The sequence below is a fragment of the Ursus maritimus genome, unplaced genomic scaffold (assembly GCF_017311325.1).
Source record: "Ursus maritimus isolate PB19 unplaced genomic scaffold, ASM1731132v1 scaffold_21, whole genome shotgun sequence".
Classification (NCBI taxonomy): Eukaryota; Metazoa; Chordata; class Mammalia; order Carnivora; family Ursidae; genus Ursus; species Ursus maritimus.
This window is the reverse complement of record NW_024424564.1, coordinates 11,681,687-11,700,848: the sequence shown is the minus strand read 5'-3', so window position 1 is coordinate 11,700,848 and position 19,162 is coordinate 11,681,687. Positions and strand designations below refer to the sequence as shown.

Here is a 19,162-nt window from a genome sequence, read left to right as displayed (position 1 = left end):
AACCTACAACCTCAGTTGAGTATGTGTGTTATTTTTAAATCACCCATATTAGAAAAATGGTTCTTAAACTAAAAAGCCTGATTCAGTGGCTCACGATGGTCTCCTGCCACTTCAGGGGATACACCATTTCAGCTTACTTCGCTCCATCGAAGCTAGGAATGAGTGAGCAGAGGCTACTCCAGGCTGCGCAGGGAGCACTAGAAGACAGTACGTTAAGCTCTTGCTCCGCATGAAATGTGATGAGTTCTGAGTCACGAAATACTTGCTGCTTGAAACAAACCTTTCCAAGGCAAGCAGTTGGCTTGAGTGTCATCACCTCATTGTAGAAACAAAGTTAATGAGAGAAGGAGTATGGAGCCTGAGTGAAACCGAGCTAGGGACAAGAAGCGGAAATGGATGGAGGTGGAACGACAGAGCTGGGGAAGCAGAGGGGAAGAGCGGAGGACAGAGGAAAGGGAAGGAGAGGGAGAAACAAAAGGGACGAAGAGAGGAAATGTGGAGCGTGGAGAAAAGGAGAGACTACAATCAAGAGACACAAAATAAAAACCATCTATCCTCCCCGTGAGTAGCTCATTGCATAATTTGAGTGAAGTGGGTCGAAGTCTTAAAGTACTGTAATTATTTGGTAAGAAGAGATTAAATTAGAGCTTTGTGGTTTTGAAGGAAAGGTAGTCATGATAAAAGCTACCATTTATGAAGCACCTACTATGTGCCAGGAAGGGGCAATGTCCTTACATCTCTCATTTCATCAGGAAGGCGGGAAAGTGGTGGTTTAAAGGATGGGCAGAGTTTGAAACCCAGCTCCACAGCTTCCTAGCTGTGAGTTTCGGGACAAGTGTGTTTGATCTCTCCAAACCTAAGTGTTCCCATCTGAAAAATATAAACTAGAAAAGAAAAACCAAACTTGGAGGGTTATTGTGAGGATTATATGACCCACTATTAAAGTGGAGAGTGTCTGGAATATGCTCTGTGCTCAGCAAATAGTAGTTATTAATTTCACTGTTATTAACAGTGATTCCCACAGCAGCTCTGCTTCTCGTGGTATTATTTCAAACTCATTTTATAGATAAAAACAGCTCAGAGAGGATAAGTGGTTTCTCCAAAAGGTTATAGAATTAGTAAGTGGCAGACATAAAATTTGAACCCTGGTCTGCCCAACTCCAAACTCTGACTCCTTGAACTCCCCTGGGGAGGGGGTGGTGTCTGCATTACCACTGCTGCCAGAAGCTCAAAAAATGGGCAGCTCCCCACCCAGGGGATGTGCTATTCCTCTTGTTCCCACCCCAGTTCAAAGGGACACAGTCCGGGGTAGTCTGCAGCTTGTGAGCATCAAACCCAAGGTCACTCCCATTCTGCAGGTGTGAGTGTGAAGCCTAGAGTCTTTCCGTTCCACTGAGGGAGGCTGGAAGACCCCAACCTTCATTTTGAAGACTCCTCCCTCCAGCTGGCCCACCTCTCAACCCGACCAGCATCAGTTGACTCGGACTGGTAACTTCCCACCCTCTAACTTACTGATTAAATTGTGTAGTAAGTTCAGACGTGCTATCCAAAGAGTGACAGAAGCAGAATCGTTTTCTACATTTATGCACTTACTTGATTTCCAGAGAGAATTTGACATTCGTAGGTGTGTGCTTATTAACAGGAATATTGTAATTGTAACTTCCAGGGCTAATTATGGAAAAAATAAAAATAAAACCATAGATCAAAATACACAGGAAAGGCTTTGAAAGGCTTTTGTTACTCGTTATATACTATGTAAGCTGTGAACTACTCCATAACACACACAGAAAATCCAATTTAGCACAGTAGGCTCTCTGTTTTTCAGAGACGTACCTGTCAAATTTCAAAGTGATTTCTTTTAGGTCGTAATATACAAACTCTACCACAAAGATTTATGGCTTGTTAGAACACACAGACGGAATGATGGAAAGCCAAATCCCAGGCCAAATGCATAAAACCAAGTGCACAGGAAACGACTCCGGCCACCGTTAAGGAGACGGAGATTTCAGGAGACAAATAAGGCAAAGCCCCAAACCAACAATCCCTCTGGAAAGGAGGACTGAAAATAATGAATACCAGCTTCTCTACCCCGAATCACTCCCTTTCAGGCAACCTTCGCAGGAAATACCATGCACTTTGAGAACTTGAATCAACTACATTCTGATAGCCCTCATCGCCATTCTGTGATGGAGGAAACTAGAGCCCCGAGTGCTTCCACAGACGCTCCTCCCCCACACCCCATGGAGGGGAGCTACTTGGGGCAAGGAGGGGGGGGGGCTTCCTGAGATTCCTACTGTAATGAAAACGCCAGCAGAAAAGCTTAGTGTATCTAACACAAATTCTTATGACCAGGCCACACCTTGAATTATATGGAGAAACAACTTAAAACCAGATACATTGGAAGAAGAGCTCGTCATTTTCGATTCCCTTTAAAAATCCTAAAGTAAGTTGTCAAAAATGAGAAAGCAGAAGTAAAAGGATGAGGGATGCCAGAAGTAAACTGGGATCAGGAGAGCCTTGTTCTACTGGAAGAAGCTGAGAGAAATGGAATTCACTTCCCACCATGTGCCTCCTGGCATCTGCATGCTTCTCGGCAACCCAACTCAGCCGCCTCCTCTCACAGATGAGAAACGGGTGCTCAGGGGGAATAAACAGCTTGTCGAAGTTCTGGAATTTGATACCGAATCGTCCCACTCTTCTCCATTATGTCACCCTAGCACAGTCACTAATGACTGTCCCACTGAACCTCGGGTTCCTTAACAGCAGAATGGGGATCAACTATACCTCATAGGGATTTGGGGAGAATTCCACGCGACAATGAGTGTCAAAGCCATAAACAAGTCATAAGCACCATACAGCTCAGTTTTAAAGCTCAGGGTCATCAACTTGAAGTCTAAGTGACATCAGGTTGCAGAAGAACTCCGGCTGACAATCCCAAGGATTTGTGACACCAGTTCCAAGCACAGGGCCTTGCCTTTCACCTCGCAGTCACCCCGTAAATGTTTATCGGAGAAAGAAAACGAAGTCCCCATTCTTAATGCCTTCGACTTGCATACTGTGCTAGCTGAAGCTACTTGTAGTCTGCTTCGATTCTAGATGCATCGTTACCTGACGGCACACAATAGACAGGTTGCTGATGACTTTTGCAATATCTGGATTTTTTTCCCTCCTAACTGAAAAAGCCAAGATAAGCTTTATTATTTAGCAATTAAAATAATGATATTCCTTCTTATTAAAATGTACAAATGTCAGCTCATTCATCACTTGGTGCCATCAGTAACAATGTCTTTCTTGTCGATACAATTAACCAGCAGCCCTGTGCCTATGGTCTGTGCATCCTCAGAGAGTCACCCGCAGAGCTGCCCCCTAAGCATCTTGCTTTGGACTCACATGAAAACAGGAGCCTGGAATCACTGGAGTTGTGGGTTATTGACGTTTGCTAATACCCGCCATTTTATGATTTCCTCATCTACCATGTAACAAATGTGTTTTCACGTAAGGAGCGATGTAAGCACACACTGATTTTTACCATGTAATTTTAGCTTTCAGAAAAGCCTCAGAAAACCGGAGCCCTGAGTAAATTCCAGAAACCATCAGGGTAGAACGGGGAAGCTTACCCACCTGCACTGGAGGCCTCCGCCACAGTACCGATGATCTATTACTTGCTGGATTTCCATGATCTGAATAGAACTAATGGTTGTATCAATCCCTGAATTGAGAATAAATAGAGAAAAGAAAGTCAACTCTTCTGCAGAGGAAGAGTACCAGACTTCAGCAAGGGCTCCAAATTACCACAAGTGAAAGACAAGTTTCCTAGATAAATGGGTTCCATTTACATTCAAATGGAAAAAGAAGGGGAGGGAAGAGGAGAAGGCTTTTGTGGTTGTTGTTATAGTAAATTTTAAGAAAACTCATAAAAATCCAGGTTCCGATAGGCAGTCCCATAACATCCAAAAGAATTTCTGGGCCCTGGGAGTCCTACTAAATTGACATTTATTGAAAAATGGATGGTGCAGTGTGAAATGAAATCAGGCCAAGAAAGAAAGCTTTAAAAAACTTAGAAAACAAACTAAAAGTACTGTCAGAATTGAAGAAGGTAAGAAGTTCAAATAAATTATTAAAATCCATGGAGATCAACCTCCACTCATCTAGTAGTGAGCGGCCATCTCTAACACCTCCATGGTTGGGCTGGCATTGATTATAAAAACGTAACACCCCTGAGTGTTCACGGCAGGGTGCAGCCTTTGTCCCCTTCCTCACTGCTGTAATGCTTTTACAGCCTGTCGTTACTCTGCTGGGCTCCAGAAGCCAAAGGATGGTCACTTAGATGCAAACTTACAGTCACTCCCCCAGTCAGGGCTGGTTAGAGCATTTCTTGCCAGGAATGACAAGCTTCTGTTTTCTGAAGAGGAAGAAAAGTCTGTCAATATTTAAGGCTTGGTCAGGATGAGAAGAAACCCAGTGTGTGCCCCTTTGTCTCTGTGGTTGAATGTTTCCTCACCCGTTCTCTCTCCGACCTTTCAACCCATCCAATCCCCACCCCATTTCTTGCAGATCTAGAATGTTCTCACCTTCCTCCAAAAAGCCATCTGTTTTTGGATGAATTGTGTCCCCCAAACTCTTGCGTGGAAGCCCTAACCCTTTAGAATATGACTGTATTTGGAGGTAGGGCCTTTCAAGAGGCAATTAAGTTAAAATGAAGCTGTTATGCTGGGCCCTAGTTCAATCTGACTGGTGTCCCTCCCTATAAGAAGAGATTAGGACACTTGAGACACCAGGGACAGGCAGAGAGGAAAGACCTTGTAAGGACACAGCGCAAAGGTGGCCATCTGTGAGTCCAGGAGGGAGGCCTCCGAAGAAACCAGACCTGCTAACACCCTGATTTTGAACTTCTGGCCTCCAGGACTGTACGAAAATAAATTCTGTTGTTTGAGTTGCCCAGTCTGTGGTACTTTGTTATGGTGGCCCTAGCAGATCAGATCACTGTGGGTCATGGCCCCTCCTTCCTGAGGTCACAGCCTTACTACCGAACGCCCAGGTGGTGCTCAGTTAGTGATCTGTCACCACATCAAAAGCACGTCATCTCTGTTTTATTACTTAACTTGTATGTATTTGTGCCCTTTCTTGACATCTCCAGAATAGGGAACCTCTATTAAAATTCTCGGAATGCTCTGTAACTCCTAGCATGATGTGATCCACACAGGGAAAAAAGAGAGCTTAAGGCCCAAGGTTGGGACGGCGGTGCCGAAGCGTCAGATCAGTGGTGCAGGCTGGAGTTGGCTTGTGGGGAAGAGAGCGGGAGAGTGGCTTTCCGTGTCATAGCCGAAAAGGCATTTTAAAAGCAATTTTGGAAAGGTAACTATTCGGATGATTGTTGTTAAGGCTCTGGGGGGAAAAAACATATTCTTAAAGTGAACACTGAAAGCAATTATTTAGTGGGTTGCTGAACAAGTCTTTAAAAAGAATTTTGAAGGTTTTGCCATCTTCTTTTTTAATTTGCCTGTTTTTTCTCAAGTATATGTACTGTTCACTGTGTTCCTTCATTTGCATTAGATAATGTTTATATTTTTCAACTTAGTTTGGGGCAAAACACAAAGACAGTAACCTCATTTAACAAGAGACATAAGTTAATAAAAGGTGTGCTGCTTTCATGGGAAGCAAAAGAGAGGCAAGATCTAAAACAAAGTTCTATTCAAGTTTCTGTGTGGAATTTCAGGAAAGCAAACGTGAGAGTGCACGTTACTTACGCACCATCCCTCCTAAGTAAATCAGCCCTGGTTAGTACCTTTTACACTGGACACATGGGCTTGTTTACCTGTCCACAAAACTGACTGTGAGCTTCTAGAAGCCTGCACACATCTTGTGCACCTGCCATGGGCCCTGGCAAGGCAATCCTGGGCTCTCTTCAGGTGCTCAACAAATATTTGTGGGAGGATGGAAGGAAGAGAGGCAGGGAAAGAAGGAGAGTCAATCGTATACTCTCTAGAAAAATGTTTCCTCTTACACACTCAAAGGGAAAATTGCCCCAGATGGGTGCAGAGGGATGCTGGGAATGGACATGGGAACCTGAGCTCCTTCACCCTGTTGGCAAAGGGGAGTGAGACAGAATTTGAAGGAGAGGCAGGTTTCCTGAGCATCTTGCCTAACATGATCCTTTTCATTAAAAAGAAATGGATCTTGACACATGAGGATTTTCTAGAAAATGGAATATATATTTCCCTTTAGATATAAATATGTGTGCTGTCTAAAAGACCTCTAGATTTCTTGGATTCTAGCTATTCCAATAATAATTGTCAAACCCATGTCCCCTGCTATGAGTTTTGCTTATGATTGCTTCCACAGAAGGTTGTAAATCTATAAGGCAAATGAGGCATAAAAAGAAGAGGAAACCAGAACTTCTCCATCCTGTCTGTTTTCATCCCTTCCCTTTTTTTCTACTTTCCCACTGAATTTGCAGGAACAGGGCTCATTATAAATTTTGGCAACAGAATTACAGAGTTGCTTCACTTCCACAGAGGCATGTTTTCAGGGGCACCTGGGTGGCTCAGATAGTTAAGCGTCTGGCTTCAGCTCAGGTCATGAGCCCAGGACCCTGGGATTGGCCCCTGTTGGGCTCCTGGCTCAGCGGGCAGCCTGCTTCTCCCTCTCCCTCTGCCTCTTCCCCTGCTCATGATCTCTCTCTCTCTGTATCTCTCTGTCTCGAATGAATTAATAAAATCTTTAAAAAAAAAAAAGGCAGCATGTTTTCAGGCTCCTGGAGACAAAGAATCCTATGATAGGATTTAGTATCTGATAGGATAACAGTATTTTTAAGAACAGTAATAAAAAGGTAAAGGTGAGGAGAGATAATCCTGCAGATTCGAATTATGAAAATCGCTTTTCAAATGCAGGATTGGAAATAAATTTTCAATCTCCTATAAAACATCTCCAATTTGTCACTTCTCTGAGGCAAGACTATTCAATTCTGAAAGGCTGGTTATTGGAAAACCGTAAATTCTTCTGTAGTCAAACAGGGGTGCCTCTCATTTTATAAATGCCTTCCAGTAATATTCACTATAAACTTAATATACACCCCCAGCAGTTTTCACTGTGAAGCTGGAGATAGATTTTGCAATCAGCAGAAAAAATCTCCCAATAAACTAAATTAGAAACTTCTGGAGAGGAGAGATTTAAGATGGTGTCCAACCAAAGCACATCCTGTTGTGGTAAAAGGTGTATATAGCATTACTTATAAAATTGTGCTGTATGGCTGAGTTCCAAAACAGCATCTTGGATACCTTTTTCTTTCCTGATTGAACCAGACTCATGCCAAGAAAAAGTCAATGAGCCCAACCAACTGATGACTGCGTCCTTTAATACAGGGAGCCAGTTTTTTTCTGCCATTTGCTCTTCTCAGAGTTCTGATCTCCAAAACAAAATAAGCATGAAGCCCCATGCCTTTTAGTTTCCTGAGATTTTTAAAATCTTCAACAATATTCTTAACCTCTGTAGAATTCCATAGATTTTTTTCCTCTCAAGCTCTTTGCTTTTTCATATCTAACTCTGTGTATTTAAGTCTATATCGGTTCCATAGATTAAAATCTAATCCATCACACTCAGTTGGCTCCTCAGAGTAGAAGCTCAATATTCCAAAATATCTACTCTCCACCTCCTGATTAGTTTTACCCAAACCTTTTATATTAAGTGGGGAGAGGGGATAGCCTTTCTGAAAGACGGTTTACACAATCCGCTTGGGCCCAAAAGAAGAATAATGACTTGTGCTCAGCATATCCTAAAAATGCTGATTTCCCTTCCCTTATTTTACTAGTCGTCTTACTCCTTAGGAAAGAAGCTCGTAAGTGCATTCTGGGACTTGGTAAACTGCTAGATATTACTCTTCATCCTAGAGACTTATTCCAACTTGGTTTTTGTTTTTTTTTAACACTTGAACTTCTTTTTTTAAAATTTTTAAAAAATTTTTTTTAAAAGATTCTATTTATTTGTCAGAGAGAGAGCACAAGCAGGGGGAGCAGCAGGCAGAGGGAGAAGCAGACTCCCTGCTGGGCAGGGAGCCCAATGTGGGACCGATCCCAGAACGCTGGGATCATGACCTGGGCTGAAGGCAGACCCTCAACTGACTGAGCCACCCAGGCATCCCCATTCTTTAATTTTTAATTAGTTGTCAATGCCTCAGAAACATCCGGTTGAAAGAGTTTGCCTGGCTTTCTCTGCTTTCAGATTGAGGAACCCCAGTGTCCAGGACAGAAGGATGGATCAGCAGCAGAAGAGAAGAGGCTTTCTTTACACCCTCAGAAATAACCCACATCGGGGACATCTCAATGGCTATAGGCAAACTTGGGGGAGGGGGATGCTGTAGGGGCTTTCTGGAACCATGGAGGGAATACTTTCTGCTTCCTCTAGAGTTGATCCCTGGTGCATGTGCACACGGTGCCCAGATAAAGAAGGCACAACGGTAGATGGGCAGGAACCCTGGACAGGGAAAGTTCCCATTCCAGCTTTGTTAGTAACTTACTGCAGAACCTTAAGCAAGGTCCTGGGTCTCCATTTCATCAGCTGGAAAATGGGTGAGTTGGTATCAGTCAGAGGTTTTCCTGACCCAGGGATCTTGGAACCCCAGGTGATTGCATAAAGTGGTCAGTGGTGTCCGTGGACTTGAAAAGTAACAACTCTCCCACGGATTTGTACTATTCTTCAAATATTGCTGCAGGATTAACAAAAATGATTTGACGAAAAGCTTAACTGAGTTTATAGTAACATTCTTCCTCCTTAAGTCTAACCAATATAGACTTAAATACATTCTCAGTCAAATAATTGTAAAAGAATAATGAGTTAATCGTAGATTCTACAGGTCAAAAAATTAGGTACCACTGGTATACTGCTGACATTCTATAAGACTCTAAATCCCCAAAAGTTTATAGGTTTCTAGAAGGGACAGTTAAGAGAAAGTAAATCCTTTCTGTCTTTCTCCAACTGGAAGAGGGAAGAGGGAACAACTCTCCCCCTTTATCAGGGAGCCTGCTAAGGCAGGACTTCACTTTCAGCCAGAGAAGCTGATAACCGTGTCTAGGAGGGCACAGCCAGGCCCTGTGGAGCAGCCCCTCTTTCTCTGGGAGTCTCTCCCGTGTCTCCCACACTTATGGCAATGTAAGACATGCGGCACCCAGTGTCCCAGAGAGGAGAGCAATAAACCTTCATCCGCTTTGATAAGGCTGCTCTGCCCTCGAGGTGAAGAGCTGGTTGCTGCAGGAGTGAGTCAAGAACATTTTTGAAATGAAGATTGATCAGTCCATGACCTCTCCCTGGGCAGGATCCACGGTTACACGTCTCTCACAGGTGAGAGAGGAGGAGATGAGGCCTGCTCTCAGAAAAGGCCACCGAGTACACCCCAGGGGGACTCCCAAGGTAGGAAAAGGGTTTACCAGCCACAGGGTCCATGTGCTTTCACAGAGATGAAGGTTTGAGGGGATTTTTTTTTTTTAACAGTACTGGACTTTTCCATATTTGAAACTACTGAGAATATGTTGACTGAAACGAATTCCTTTCTTCACGTTGAAGCTTTATCTTTGCCCTACAGTGAGGGGTCTGTTCCCAAGTTCAATCGAAGTTGCTTTTATGAGAAAAGCAGCGAGAGCATTGCCTCCTACAGGTGCAGGGAAAAACTCTCTACGAATCGCCCCCGCATTGGAAAGAATGGAGATAATAGTGCCTGTCTTTTAGGCTTGTGAGGATGGACTGGCTTGGTCATGTAGATTACTTATGGTGGTGCTTTTGTATACAGTAATAGCTCATTACATGATGATGATGACGGCGGTGGCGATGGTGAGGATGATGATTTGTGAAAGTTATTTATTCAACTCTAGGATATGGAATAATATCCAAAGGAAAAAGAAATCACATTGCTGCCCCCAACTTCAACCCCTGACCATACTTGTCAGTCATTTGGACTGCTCAAAAATATTCTGGTTCATCTTCTAGGCATACATTAGGTCTGCATTTTATCAACTGTTTTTAAATGAGACATGAGCAACGTCACTTGCTTTGGCCAATAAAGTGTAAGCAGAAGTGACACGTGCTACACCCAGGTGGGACCTTTAACAGCCATGTTCTCCTACGACGGCTACAGAGATTGTAGAAATAGGGACTGAGGGGGAGTCTCCATTAGTAGGTTCTAAAGGATATGATGAGTGAGAGCCCTCTTTTGACCCACATTTGACATAGAGAGAGAGAGTCAGAAATAAATTTTTGTCCCATTGAGTCACGGTAATTTGGAAGCTGTTGTTGCCACAGCATCCTGATAGATAAGCCATGCTAATAGGTATGTATTGCTATCATTGTCATCATTATTCTATATACTGGTTGTGGGTTTGCAGAAGGTTCCCCAAAACAATAATGAATTAGTATACATTCGGTTGTATTATATATGGTTTTACAGAGATAATTATACTTTTAGCCCTTGATCAAGTCTCCATAATTTTTTTACCATGAGCAATCTGCTTCTTAAGAAATTCTCTGTGTGTGCGTGTGTGTGTGTGTGTCTATGTGTGTGTGTGTATGTGTCTATGTGTGTGTGTCTCCCTAGGAGGAAGAAGCAGATATTCTGACAGTGGTGGTGATTTTCACCCTGAACTCATCAGCGTTCCAAAGCCTTTTACATTTTGCCCTACTTGGTTTGGGCAGAGAGCCCAGATACGACATCATTTTATAAGTTCCAAATGAGCCAGAAAATCTACCCACCAGCCAGGATTACTTTACATGCTCCACTATTACTATCGCTGTTGGCAATAGACAAATGAGATCTTTTCACTTGACTCAGTCATAATTTCATCCCTGGGCAGGGAATTCAATATTATAGAGGACTGCAAGTTTGCGTACTTGTGTTTTTGAAGATCTTGCTACCCCAAAGAGAAAAGTAGAACCGTTGTCTGGAACCATTAACAGGTTAGGCAAGTAAATATTTGCAAAGAAAAACACGTCAGGTTTCAGAGTCCTAGATGCTTCTCTTTGAACATCCTTTACCTGCCCACGGCCTCCGATGGGTTTCCTCCTCCTGAGCCCACCTTCGTGCAGGACTGGAGGGGACTCTTCTCTTTCCCCAGATGGGACAGCAGTAAGTCTCCTGACAGGGCAGGATCTCACAGAAAGTGATTTCTGGTACTTGGAAGGAGGACTGTGTGGTTGCCAGGGATGTATTCGGTGCTGGAGAGCATTGGGCAGAGGGGAGGGAAGCGACAAGGTTAACCTGAAAGGCTGGTTCTTCTGTTGACAATTCACAGGAAACACAGGGCTGGGTTTGAGAGTGAGGAATGTGAAAATCTTAAATCCTACCTGAGGGGGAGGCTGCGGGCGGCAGGGCCGGCTCCTGAGAGCTTGTGCTATTGCTGGAGGAAGAAAACAAAATGATTAATGAAGGAGGCCTTCAAGAACCCTTCTCCCCAAAGGAAAACAAGACCAAAACTCTCACCTCAGAGGGAGATTTGGGGCACGTTGGTTTTGATCTTTTAAGCTAAGTATGTAAAGGGAGACTATCGTCAAGGCACTGTTTAAAAAAAAATAAGAAGGAAGCATTATGTGACAGATTTGAGTTCGTCTATATCTCACACAAGCAGCTGGCCAGAGATCTACTCTCACACGGATGGGAGGGGGTGTGGCCACGGCCACAGAAGCACCATGGAAACCAGCACAGTTCTGCTTCTCTGCCCTGCTGAGAGAAAGCCCTCGCCTTCCTAGAGCGAAGGGGCTCTGGAGTACTCCCGCACTGATGGATTTTTCCAGAGAGCAGACCCCTGGCCTGGCAAGCTGCCTCAGAAGCGTCTGCCACTAGTGGAAGATTACAAGAGGAAGCTGTAAATCGCTGGAGGCAGCCCTCTGCTCCTTGCAGGAAAAAGTCAGAGCAGAGTTCACATCCCACTGGTGGAGGGTGTCCGCACCGTGGCACCGGGAGAGGAAAGGCCGCGTGGGTTTAGTGAGCTGTAGACGCCAAACCCTTCAGCTGCTTCTCTAACATCTTCTGGCTGCCTGTCTTTTCAGAGCACAATATACCAAATTGGAGGAGGGAGGAAGGAAAAGAAATGCAATGTAGCATCCATTTCTACACTGTGTGACATCCAAATAATGACTCTGTCTTTTTTCCTCCAATGACCAGAACTTATATATTCAAAAAGAAGCTTTTCTTAAAGGTTCTGAGCCTTGGGAAGCTATTCTCAACAATGCTCATGCCTCCAAACACTTAGCATTCTCTTCTCACGGGGGTGTCTCTGGAACTTTCTCATGAGCCGCACAAGAGAGTCTGCCGATGACATTACAGTTCCACTGTGTGCTGGGTCTGACACAGAGTGACCTAACTTGACTTCCTGCCAGCTTGATTCCACACCTGCTTCCCTAGACTCGACTCCCCGTTATATGGTTCCCCTTCAAAGGTGGTGGCTTTACTATTATTAAATACACACGAGGAAATGTGCCGCACATTTGAATTCCACTCCTAAAGAAAAAATTTCCAGAGTGTTCTCAGCAGCAGCTGGCTACTGCCCAGCAGGCACAACCCTGTCTGGGGAAAGTGGTGCTGAACCCCAAAGATGCCCTCAGACAGAATCCATTGTGTCGTGCTGGCAACTGCTTGCAGTGATCCAGTCTCCCTCACTTTGTTCTCCCATACCCCCCACTCTATCTCCCTATAACTAACCCTGAAGTGCTCTAATTTGTCTCTGGCATCTACTTCAGCACATGACCCAGAGAACTTCTAGAACTGTAGAATGAAATAGACATCTCCTTTCTCTGGGGGCAAATTCTGCTTTTGACCCTTCTTGTCACCACAGGCCAGAAACAAGAAGCCCAGTAACCTCCCCTTTATGATCTTAGTGGTCAACAATACTGGAATTCGTAAGATCATTCTGATAAGCATGTTTAGAAAGCCGTCTCTGTACATCAGTATTAGACTTCCTATAATCTTGCCACTGGGCTTTCACGGGACCCTATATCTCCAGAGAATGTACTCCGTATGTTTGCTAAAGTAGATGCTCGCTCTCTTCTGAGCTGGGAATCCCAGGGGAGGACAGCTCACTTAGGAGAGTGAGAAAAAGACAATGGCTTCAAACGGGAATTCTGTGTCGTGGTGTCAGATTCTTGGGGATGCCTCACACGTGGGCAGTAGCAAGTGAAAAGTTGGAATGCTGAGGGGAGAGAAGGGTACAGAGACACTCACACTGTCCTCCGTAGATCAAGGAACTCCCAGCACCGTGGCACCACCCTTACTCTGCCTCTGAGAACAAATGTCTCCCTTGAGACAAGGCCCAAAGGCCATCCCTTCCCACACTCACAAAGCATTTTTTGAGTGATAGATAAATACCCCACTGACCCTGCAAATGGACAAAGAACAAGAAGACCCAGAGGACATAGGTAAGATGACCAAGGCCTGAAGCCTGAGGGGCCATCCCAGCAGCAGGAGCCTGCAGACCAGAGCCCCAAGGAAGAGCCCTGCATCCCAGTAAGGGATGCCTCCCACTGTCCTGCCGGGGCCGGAGGGCAGTCAAGTCCCCCATCACTTGCTGCAAATCCTTTGTCCTTACTGTTTGCTTGCCCCCACTGCTGAGTACATTTGGCTGCAGTTTCAATATATTATGTATCTTGGGGTTATCTCATAGTCCCTTTGGTGTGAAGTCTTCACTGAAGAATCTAGAAGAATCCTAACAACAGGAGTGTTGCCCTCTCACTCCTTTCCCCCAAGTAGACAGGAAAGAGAACAATGTCAGACAATTATTTGTAAGACTGAAACACACACACACAGCATAGTGAGCTCCTAAAAATTATCAATTGATTGAAAAAAAAATCATTCTTCATCTCACATTTAAGAACAGAAAGCCCATGCTTTTTTCTTCAGAATAAGAGTTTTAAAATGGCCCCCTCAGGGCACCTGGGTGACTCAGTCAGTTAAGCGTCTGCCTTCAGCTCAGGTCATGGGTCTCGGGGTCCTGGGATCAAGTCCCATGTCTGGCTCCCTGCTTAGCCGGGAGTCTGCTTCTCCCTCTCCCTCTGCCCCTTCCCCCTGCTCATGCTCTCTCTCACTCTGTCTGTCTCTCTCATTCAAATAAATAAATAAAATCTTAAAAAAAGGGGGGGTATGGGGTGCACCCTTATCTCTAAGCTAAATCCAAGGTCAATGCCCAGGTAAAGGGCTCCTTGTCTTCAAAGTACATAAGTCAGTCCCCAGTTCATAGGTGAGAAAAGGAAAGAAGATGGGAAGAAAAAAGAGCTTGACATAACATAACATTGAAGTTTTTCTTACCAAAATGCCATCACAGCAATGAGAGTTATAACCAAGGTCTGGAAAACCCAGTTAGGACACAACTGGTTTTTTCCTGAAAAATAAACCTGTAAAACAGATTCAGTCAGGAGCTCCGATAAACCAGCGATGTCAATTGTGAGAAGGACCCCTGGGGCCTCACTCCCAGCAGGGATCTTTGTGGCTCCCAGTGGGCTGGCCAAAGTGCTCTCTTCAGCCTACATTTCCCTGCTGTCTGCCCCCTGAAAATGAAGTTCTTCCAAAGCCTCGCTCAAGCCTCTCCCTTTCCTTGACACTTCAGCTTATGGTCATCTGTTTTCCTGGGCGTCCTGCAGGACCCACGTCTGTACCATTCATTTAGTGCTTATTCTCGAAGTTTTAGGAGAGCAGAGGACCTATCAGACAAGATATCGTCAGAACCCAGATGTTCATCTCCTTTACTACAACACTTGTGAAAACCAAAAGGTCTTCAAGACAGGATGGAGTAAATTCCAGTGGAAGAATTTCAGGCATCATGACGCACCATGGAAAAGACTTTTATGGTACGAAATACGAAGTACTCTTTAAATCATCCACATCGGTATTCAATTCTGCTACCTGTTTTTAAGGACAGCTCTGAGCCTGTGTCTTATTGATTCTTATACCCATTCAGCAAATATTCATTAAGCACTATTATGTATAACACTATAGGGAATCTAAAAATAAGTAAGTTCCGGTCTCTAGGAAGCCAATGAGGCAAACCTCTAAGACTGATACATACTGGCATAGAAACTTGCATATGAGGAAAAGGACCGAGAACTACAGAAGAGACAGCTGTGTAATTGCTGGTGAATCTGGCTGAAGAGATAGGAGAGGTTTTCTGTGCACTTTAATAAGGTGCCCCTGAAATGGGAGCTTTTCTGCTAATGCAATAGGGAATGTTATGTTTGCTTCATCCTTCGGGGTACAGGGTGGAATCATGCTTTTGGCTGGAAGAGAATGAAGGATGGTGGTAGTTAAGAAATAGCTTAAAATTGGCCTTTATTTGAATTTCTTGGGCTGGTTATCTGAATAAATAAGATGTTTCTCAATGTTATATTGGGGTTTGGGGTAGGATTAACCATGTAAGTTTTTAACAAATATACAAACCCATAGGGCTCTTATAACCGAGTCACCCTAAGGGCAGCTGGAAGCCACTCTGAATACAGGAAGTGAATAGCTTATACCGTTCCTCATCTCACTGGAACTGTTCAGAGGAGGGTCTGGTCTAATAATGTGCTGGGCAGAGAAGGGACTCAATGAAATTTGTTGAATCGATTGGAATTAAATAGCACTAGTCTCAGGAAAGGAGCTTCCCCCTCCAACCTACTCCCCACAGCTGCTGGATTATTTTCAATCTCCATGCTTTTGCTTCAAATCCTCTGACCTAGTCTGGGGACATGCCCTAAGACCTGGAGTCAGGCTTGGAGTCAGGTGCTGAACAAGTCGTCTAAATGTCATTGATCCGCATTTCCCTCATCAATGAAATAGGAATGAGAAAATAATACCTGCCAACATTTCAGAGTAATTGGGTAGGTCCAACTAATTGTGCAGTGGTTCTCAAATTCAAGTCCACATGAGAATTACTTTGGAATTTATTAAAAACCAAAATGCCCTAGAAAATTCTGCTCAAAGGCCTGAAGGCCTACCCACCTCACCCCAACCACCAACACACAGTGGGGATCACCCACCTATCTCTTGGAGGTAGAGAAAGAGAAGGAATGAAGAGGGACACTAGATCGGATGAGAGCTACTTGGGAGGCCTTGATCTGCCTCCGGAACAAGCGCCACCATTGGCAGTGGTAGGGAAGTCGAGGCAAGGCCCAGCCAGGTTTCTTACAATCTGGTAAGGCCCACCAACGGCTCACAGCCAGCACTCTGCTCATCAATGTGCCCACCAACCCAAAAGCAGCACACTCCACCCACACACACACGTGTCAGTGACCCAAGGATCACGGAGGCTCTGGGGAACAGAGGATGCCTAGGGGTTGGTGTCATGAAAGGGATAGCGAACCTCAGAGAAATAGCCATGACCTTCTGCAAGGACAGCACAGGGGAAGCGAAACATCCCTATGACTTGTACTTTATCAAGTTCCCTGGAAGACTCTGATAACATGCCAAAATATGAGAACCACTCAGATAGTGGGTTTGAAAATGCTAATAGGAGTGAACACTTGGGGTGCTTGGGTGGCTCAGTCAGTTAAGCATCCAACTCTTGATCTCAACTCAGGTCTCAATCTCAAGATCGTGAGTTCAAGCCCCGCATTGGGCTTCTTGCTGGACATGGAGCCTACTAAATTAAAAGAAAAAGGGGGGGAAGTGAACACTTATCTAGCACTTATTATGTGCCAGATTCTTTTCTGAGTGCTTTATATATACTAATTTCTTTAGCCCTCATGATAATCCTTAACAACCCTATGAGGCAGGCACTGTTATCATCCCCAATTTATGGAGAAGGGAAAAAATGAAGGCTAATTTCCTTATGCAAGATCACACAGCTAATAAGTCACAGAGCCAGGATTTAAACCCTCAAACATTTGGCTCCAGAATCTGTGCTCATAACCACCATGCTCTGCTGCTGCCCTTTTTCTGGCTATAAAACAAGAGAACGCTATACGACCTAGAAATTATCGTTCTTACACAGAAGGTTTTCACTGCTTACCAAGTGAACTCCTTAACAGGTGGTCCAAGATATCCGAGCCCTACCTGTATTTTCAGCCTTATCTTCTACTCTCCTCCCTAACCAACCCTCACCTAATCCTTCAAGGAAGCCAGTGCCAGCTCCCAGATCTTTGCTTACGCTGTTCCCTCTGGAACCTCTCCTATTCCTGCGCAGAGCTTACTCCTCCTGGAAGGCCCGGCCCCCATAACGCTCCTGCAGCCCTCTGAGCCTTTGCGGTATTCACCACATCCAGATACAACTGTTCTTTGTATTGTCCTCTGATCTTCCCTGGCTACCTAGAAATTCCTTGGGCGAAGGGGCCGTGTCTTACTCACCTTTGCCTGCCTCCCACAAGCCTGCAACAGCGACTCTAAGGGGTCTCTGAGTTGAATGGGTGTCCTTTAATACCTACATAAATCTTGTGTCCACAACCCAATCCCCGTCCCCCCCACCCCCCACATACCCAAGAAATTGAACCACTTAATGTTTTTAATTTAGATTGTGAGCCTTCAGGGAAGATTATCAGACTGGGCTCTCCATTTATGCATTCATTTAACAAATTTTTCTTGAGTACCTACTATATGCCAGTCCCTGGGGATGCAGAGTGAGGAAGGCAGACATGGGGCCTGTTCTCATGAATGACTAGTTACTATTCTGAGATAACTGCAAAATAAAGAGATTCTCTGGGTGCAAAGTGAGAGCTACAGAGGTTGCACATGACCGAATTGTACCCATCAGGGTCACCATGGGTGTAGGTACCATTCCCTCCATCCCACTGCAAACTGGTTAGTACAAAGGGCGACTTTCTTACACAATATTTTTAATAGTTTGTGTTTATTGAGCAAACTGCTACCTGCTGGGCACTGTGGCTAAGGGCTTCACCTTATTTAATCCTATCAATAATCTTTGCAAGGTAGATACTATTAAAATCTTTATTTCTCAATGCCATTAAGTAACTTGCGCAAGGACATTTCTACATATATATTTATCCATGTATTTATGTTTATTGGTACACTAAGTAGCTTGTCAGCAACATAACCTTTTAGCAGTTTTTAGTAGAATATTAAACTCTTTCTGAATCCTTTTAGAATAGGTCAGTCAGTGTAACAAGAGCAGAGATAGCCCACACCCCAGGTCAGCCCTTAACAGGATATAGATTAAGGTCAGGAATATCTTCTCCTGGGAAGGGCCACCTGCGGAACACTGGTGGGTCAGAGGAAGTAAGCTGAGTCTCCCGGCTATCTGTCTATGAATTGCAGCTAGGAAGGGAATATTGCAGCTTCTCCCTCACTGACACTTCTCTGCTTAGAGAGGGTGAACTTTAAATTAATAAATGATTAACCTTCACCTTTTACTGTACACTTACTGTAAATGTTACCCTGTTTGATAAAAGTTCTCTTTATTCATTAAAACAACCATTACACTTTACCTTTGAAAGAAAGTGAATACCTATTTCCCCATTTGCACAAACAGTACTAAATATCAAAGGGAAAAAAGGGATTTGGGGATTAATGGAAGTCCCTCTGGGATCTTCCGAAGCCACAGATAAGGAATTAGGTCCAGTTAAGGCATCCACACAGAACTTGCAGCCACGGGCCATATGCATGTGGAGGCTGATGAATTTCACTTGGGGGGGGGCAGTATAAACAAAAACTGGCAGAATAATATTTCTGAAATGAACATGTTCTGTACTCATTTCTCTAAACATCTTCTGAAAAACTAGTTAGTGTCTATTAAAGCGGTAGTATTTAAATGCCTAAAGTGTTGGGGCGCTTGGGTGGCTCAGTCAGTTAAGCATCTGCCTTCAGCTCAGGTCATGATCTCCCTCTCCCTCTTCTCCCCGCTTCTCCCTCTCCCTCTCCCTCTCTCCATTGCTCATACCCTGTCTCTCTTTCTCTCAAATAAATAAATAAAATATTTTTTAAAAATACCTAAAGTGCATAAGGATGCAAACTAGGGCGTCTATCGGCAAATAAATGAAGAAAAGCATTCTTGATCAATTTCTCTAAAGACTTTTGGGGGAGGGTGATAGAAAACATCATCACTGTTCATTACAAATTTAAGTCTATTTACCTTGTTGGGTTTTTTGGGAATAGCCCTTCTTGGAGAAGATGCACTAACAGCTCTGCTAAATTTGCTTTAAAAAAGAGAGAGAGAATGTTAATTACTATTCAAATGCCTCTCCAGGAGTTATAAGACAAAAGCCC

General features: G+C 44.1%; 1 protein-coding gene across 1 annotated transcript in view; it reads right to left on the bottom strand.

Annotated features, from left to right (window-relative positions):
• MYRFL (myelin regulatory factor like) overlaps positions 1-19,162 on the bottom strand; it is a 113,942-nt gene that overhangs the window by 2,137 nt on the left and 92,643 nt on the right. Inside the window, exons 14-21 of the mRNA XM_040637808.1 lie at positions 19,029-19,092; positions 14,279-14,364; positions 11,462-11,536; positions 11,326-11,378; positions 11,017-11,196; positions 4,340-4,402; positions 3,622-3,709; positions 1,594-1,668 (exon numbers count right to left, since the gene is read on the bottom strand). Of these exons, the coding sequence (XP_040493742.1) occupies positions 1,594-1,668; positions 3,622-3,709; positions 4,340-4,402; positions 11,017-11,196; positions 11,326-11,378; positions 11,462-11,536; positions 14,279-14,364; positions 19,029-19,092 (684 nt within the window). The remainder of the gene's footprint in view (positions 1-1,593; positions 1,669-3,621; positions 3,710-4,339; positions 4,403-11,016; positions 11,197-11,325; positions 11,379-11,461; positions 11,537-14,278; positions 14,365-19,028; positions 19,093-19,162) is intronic.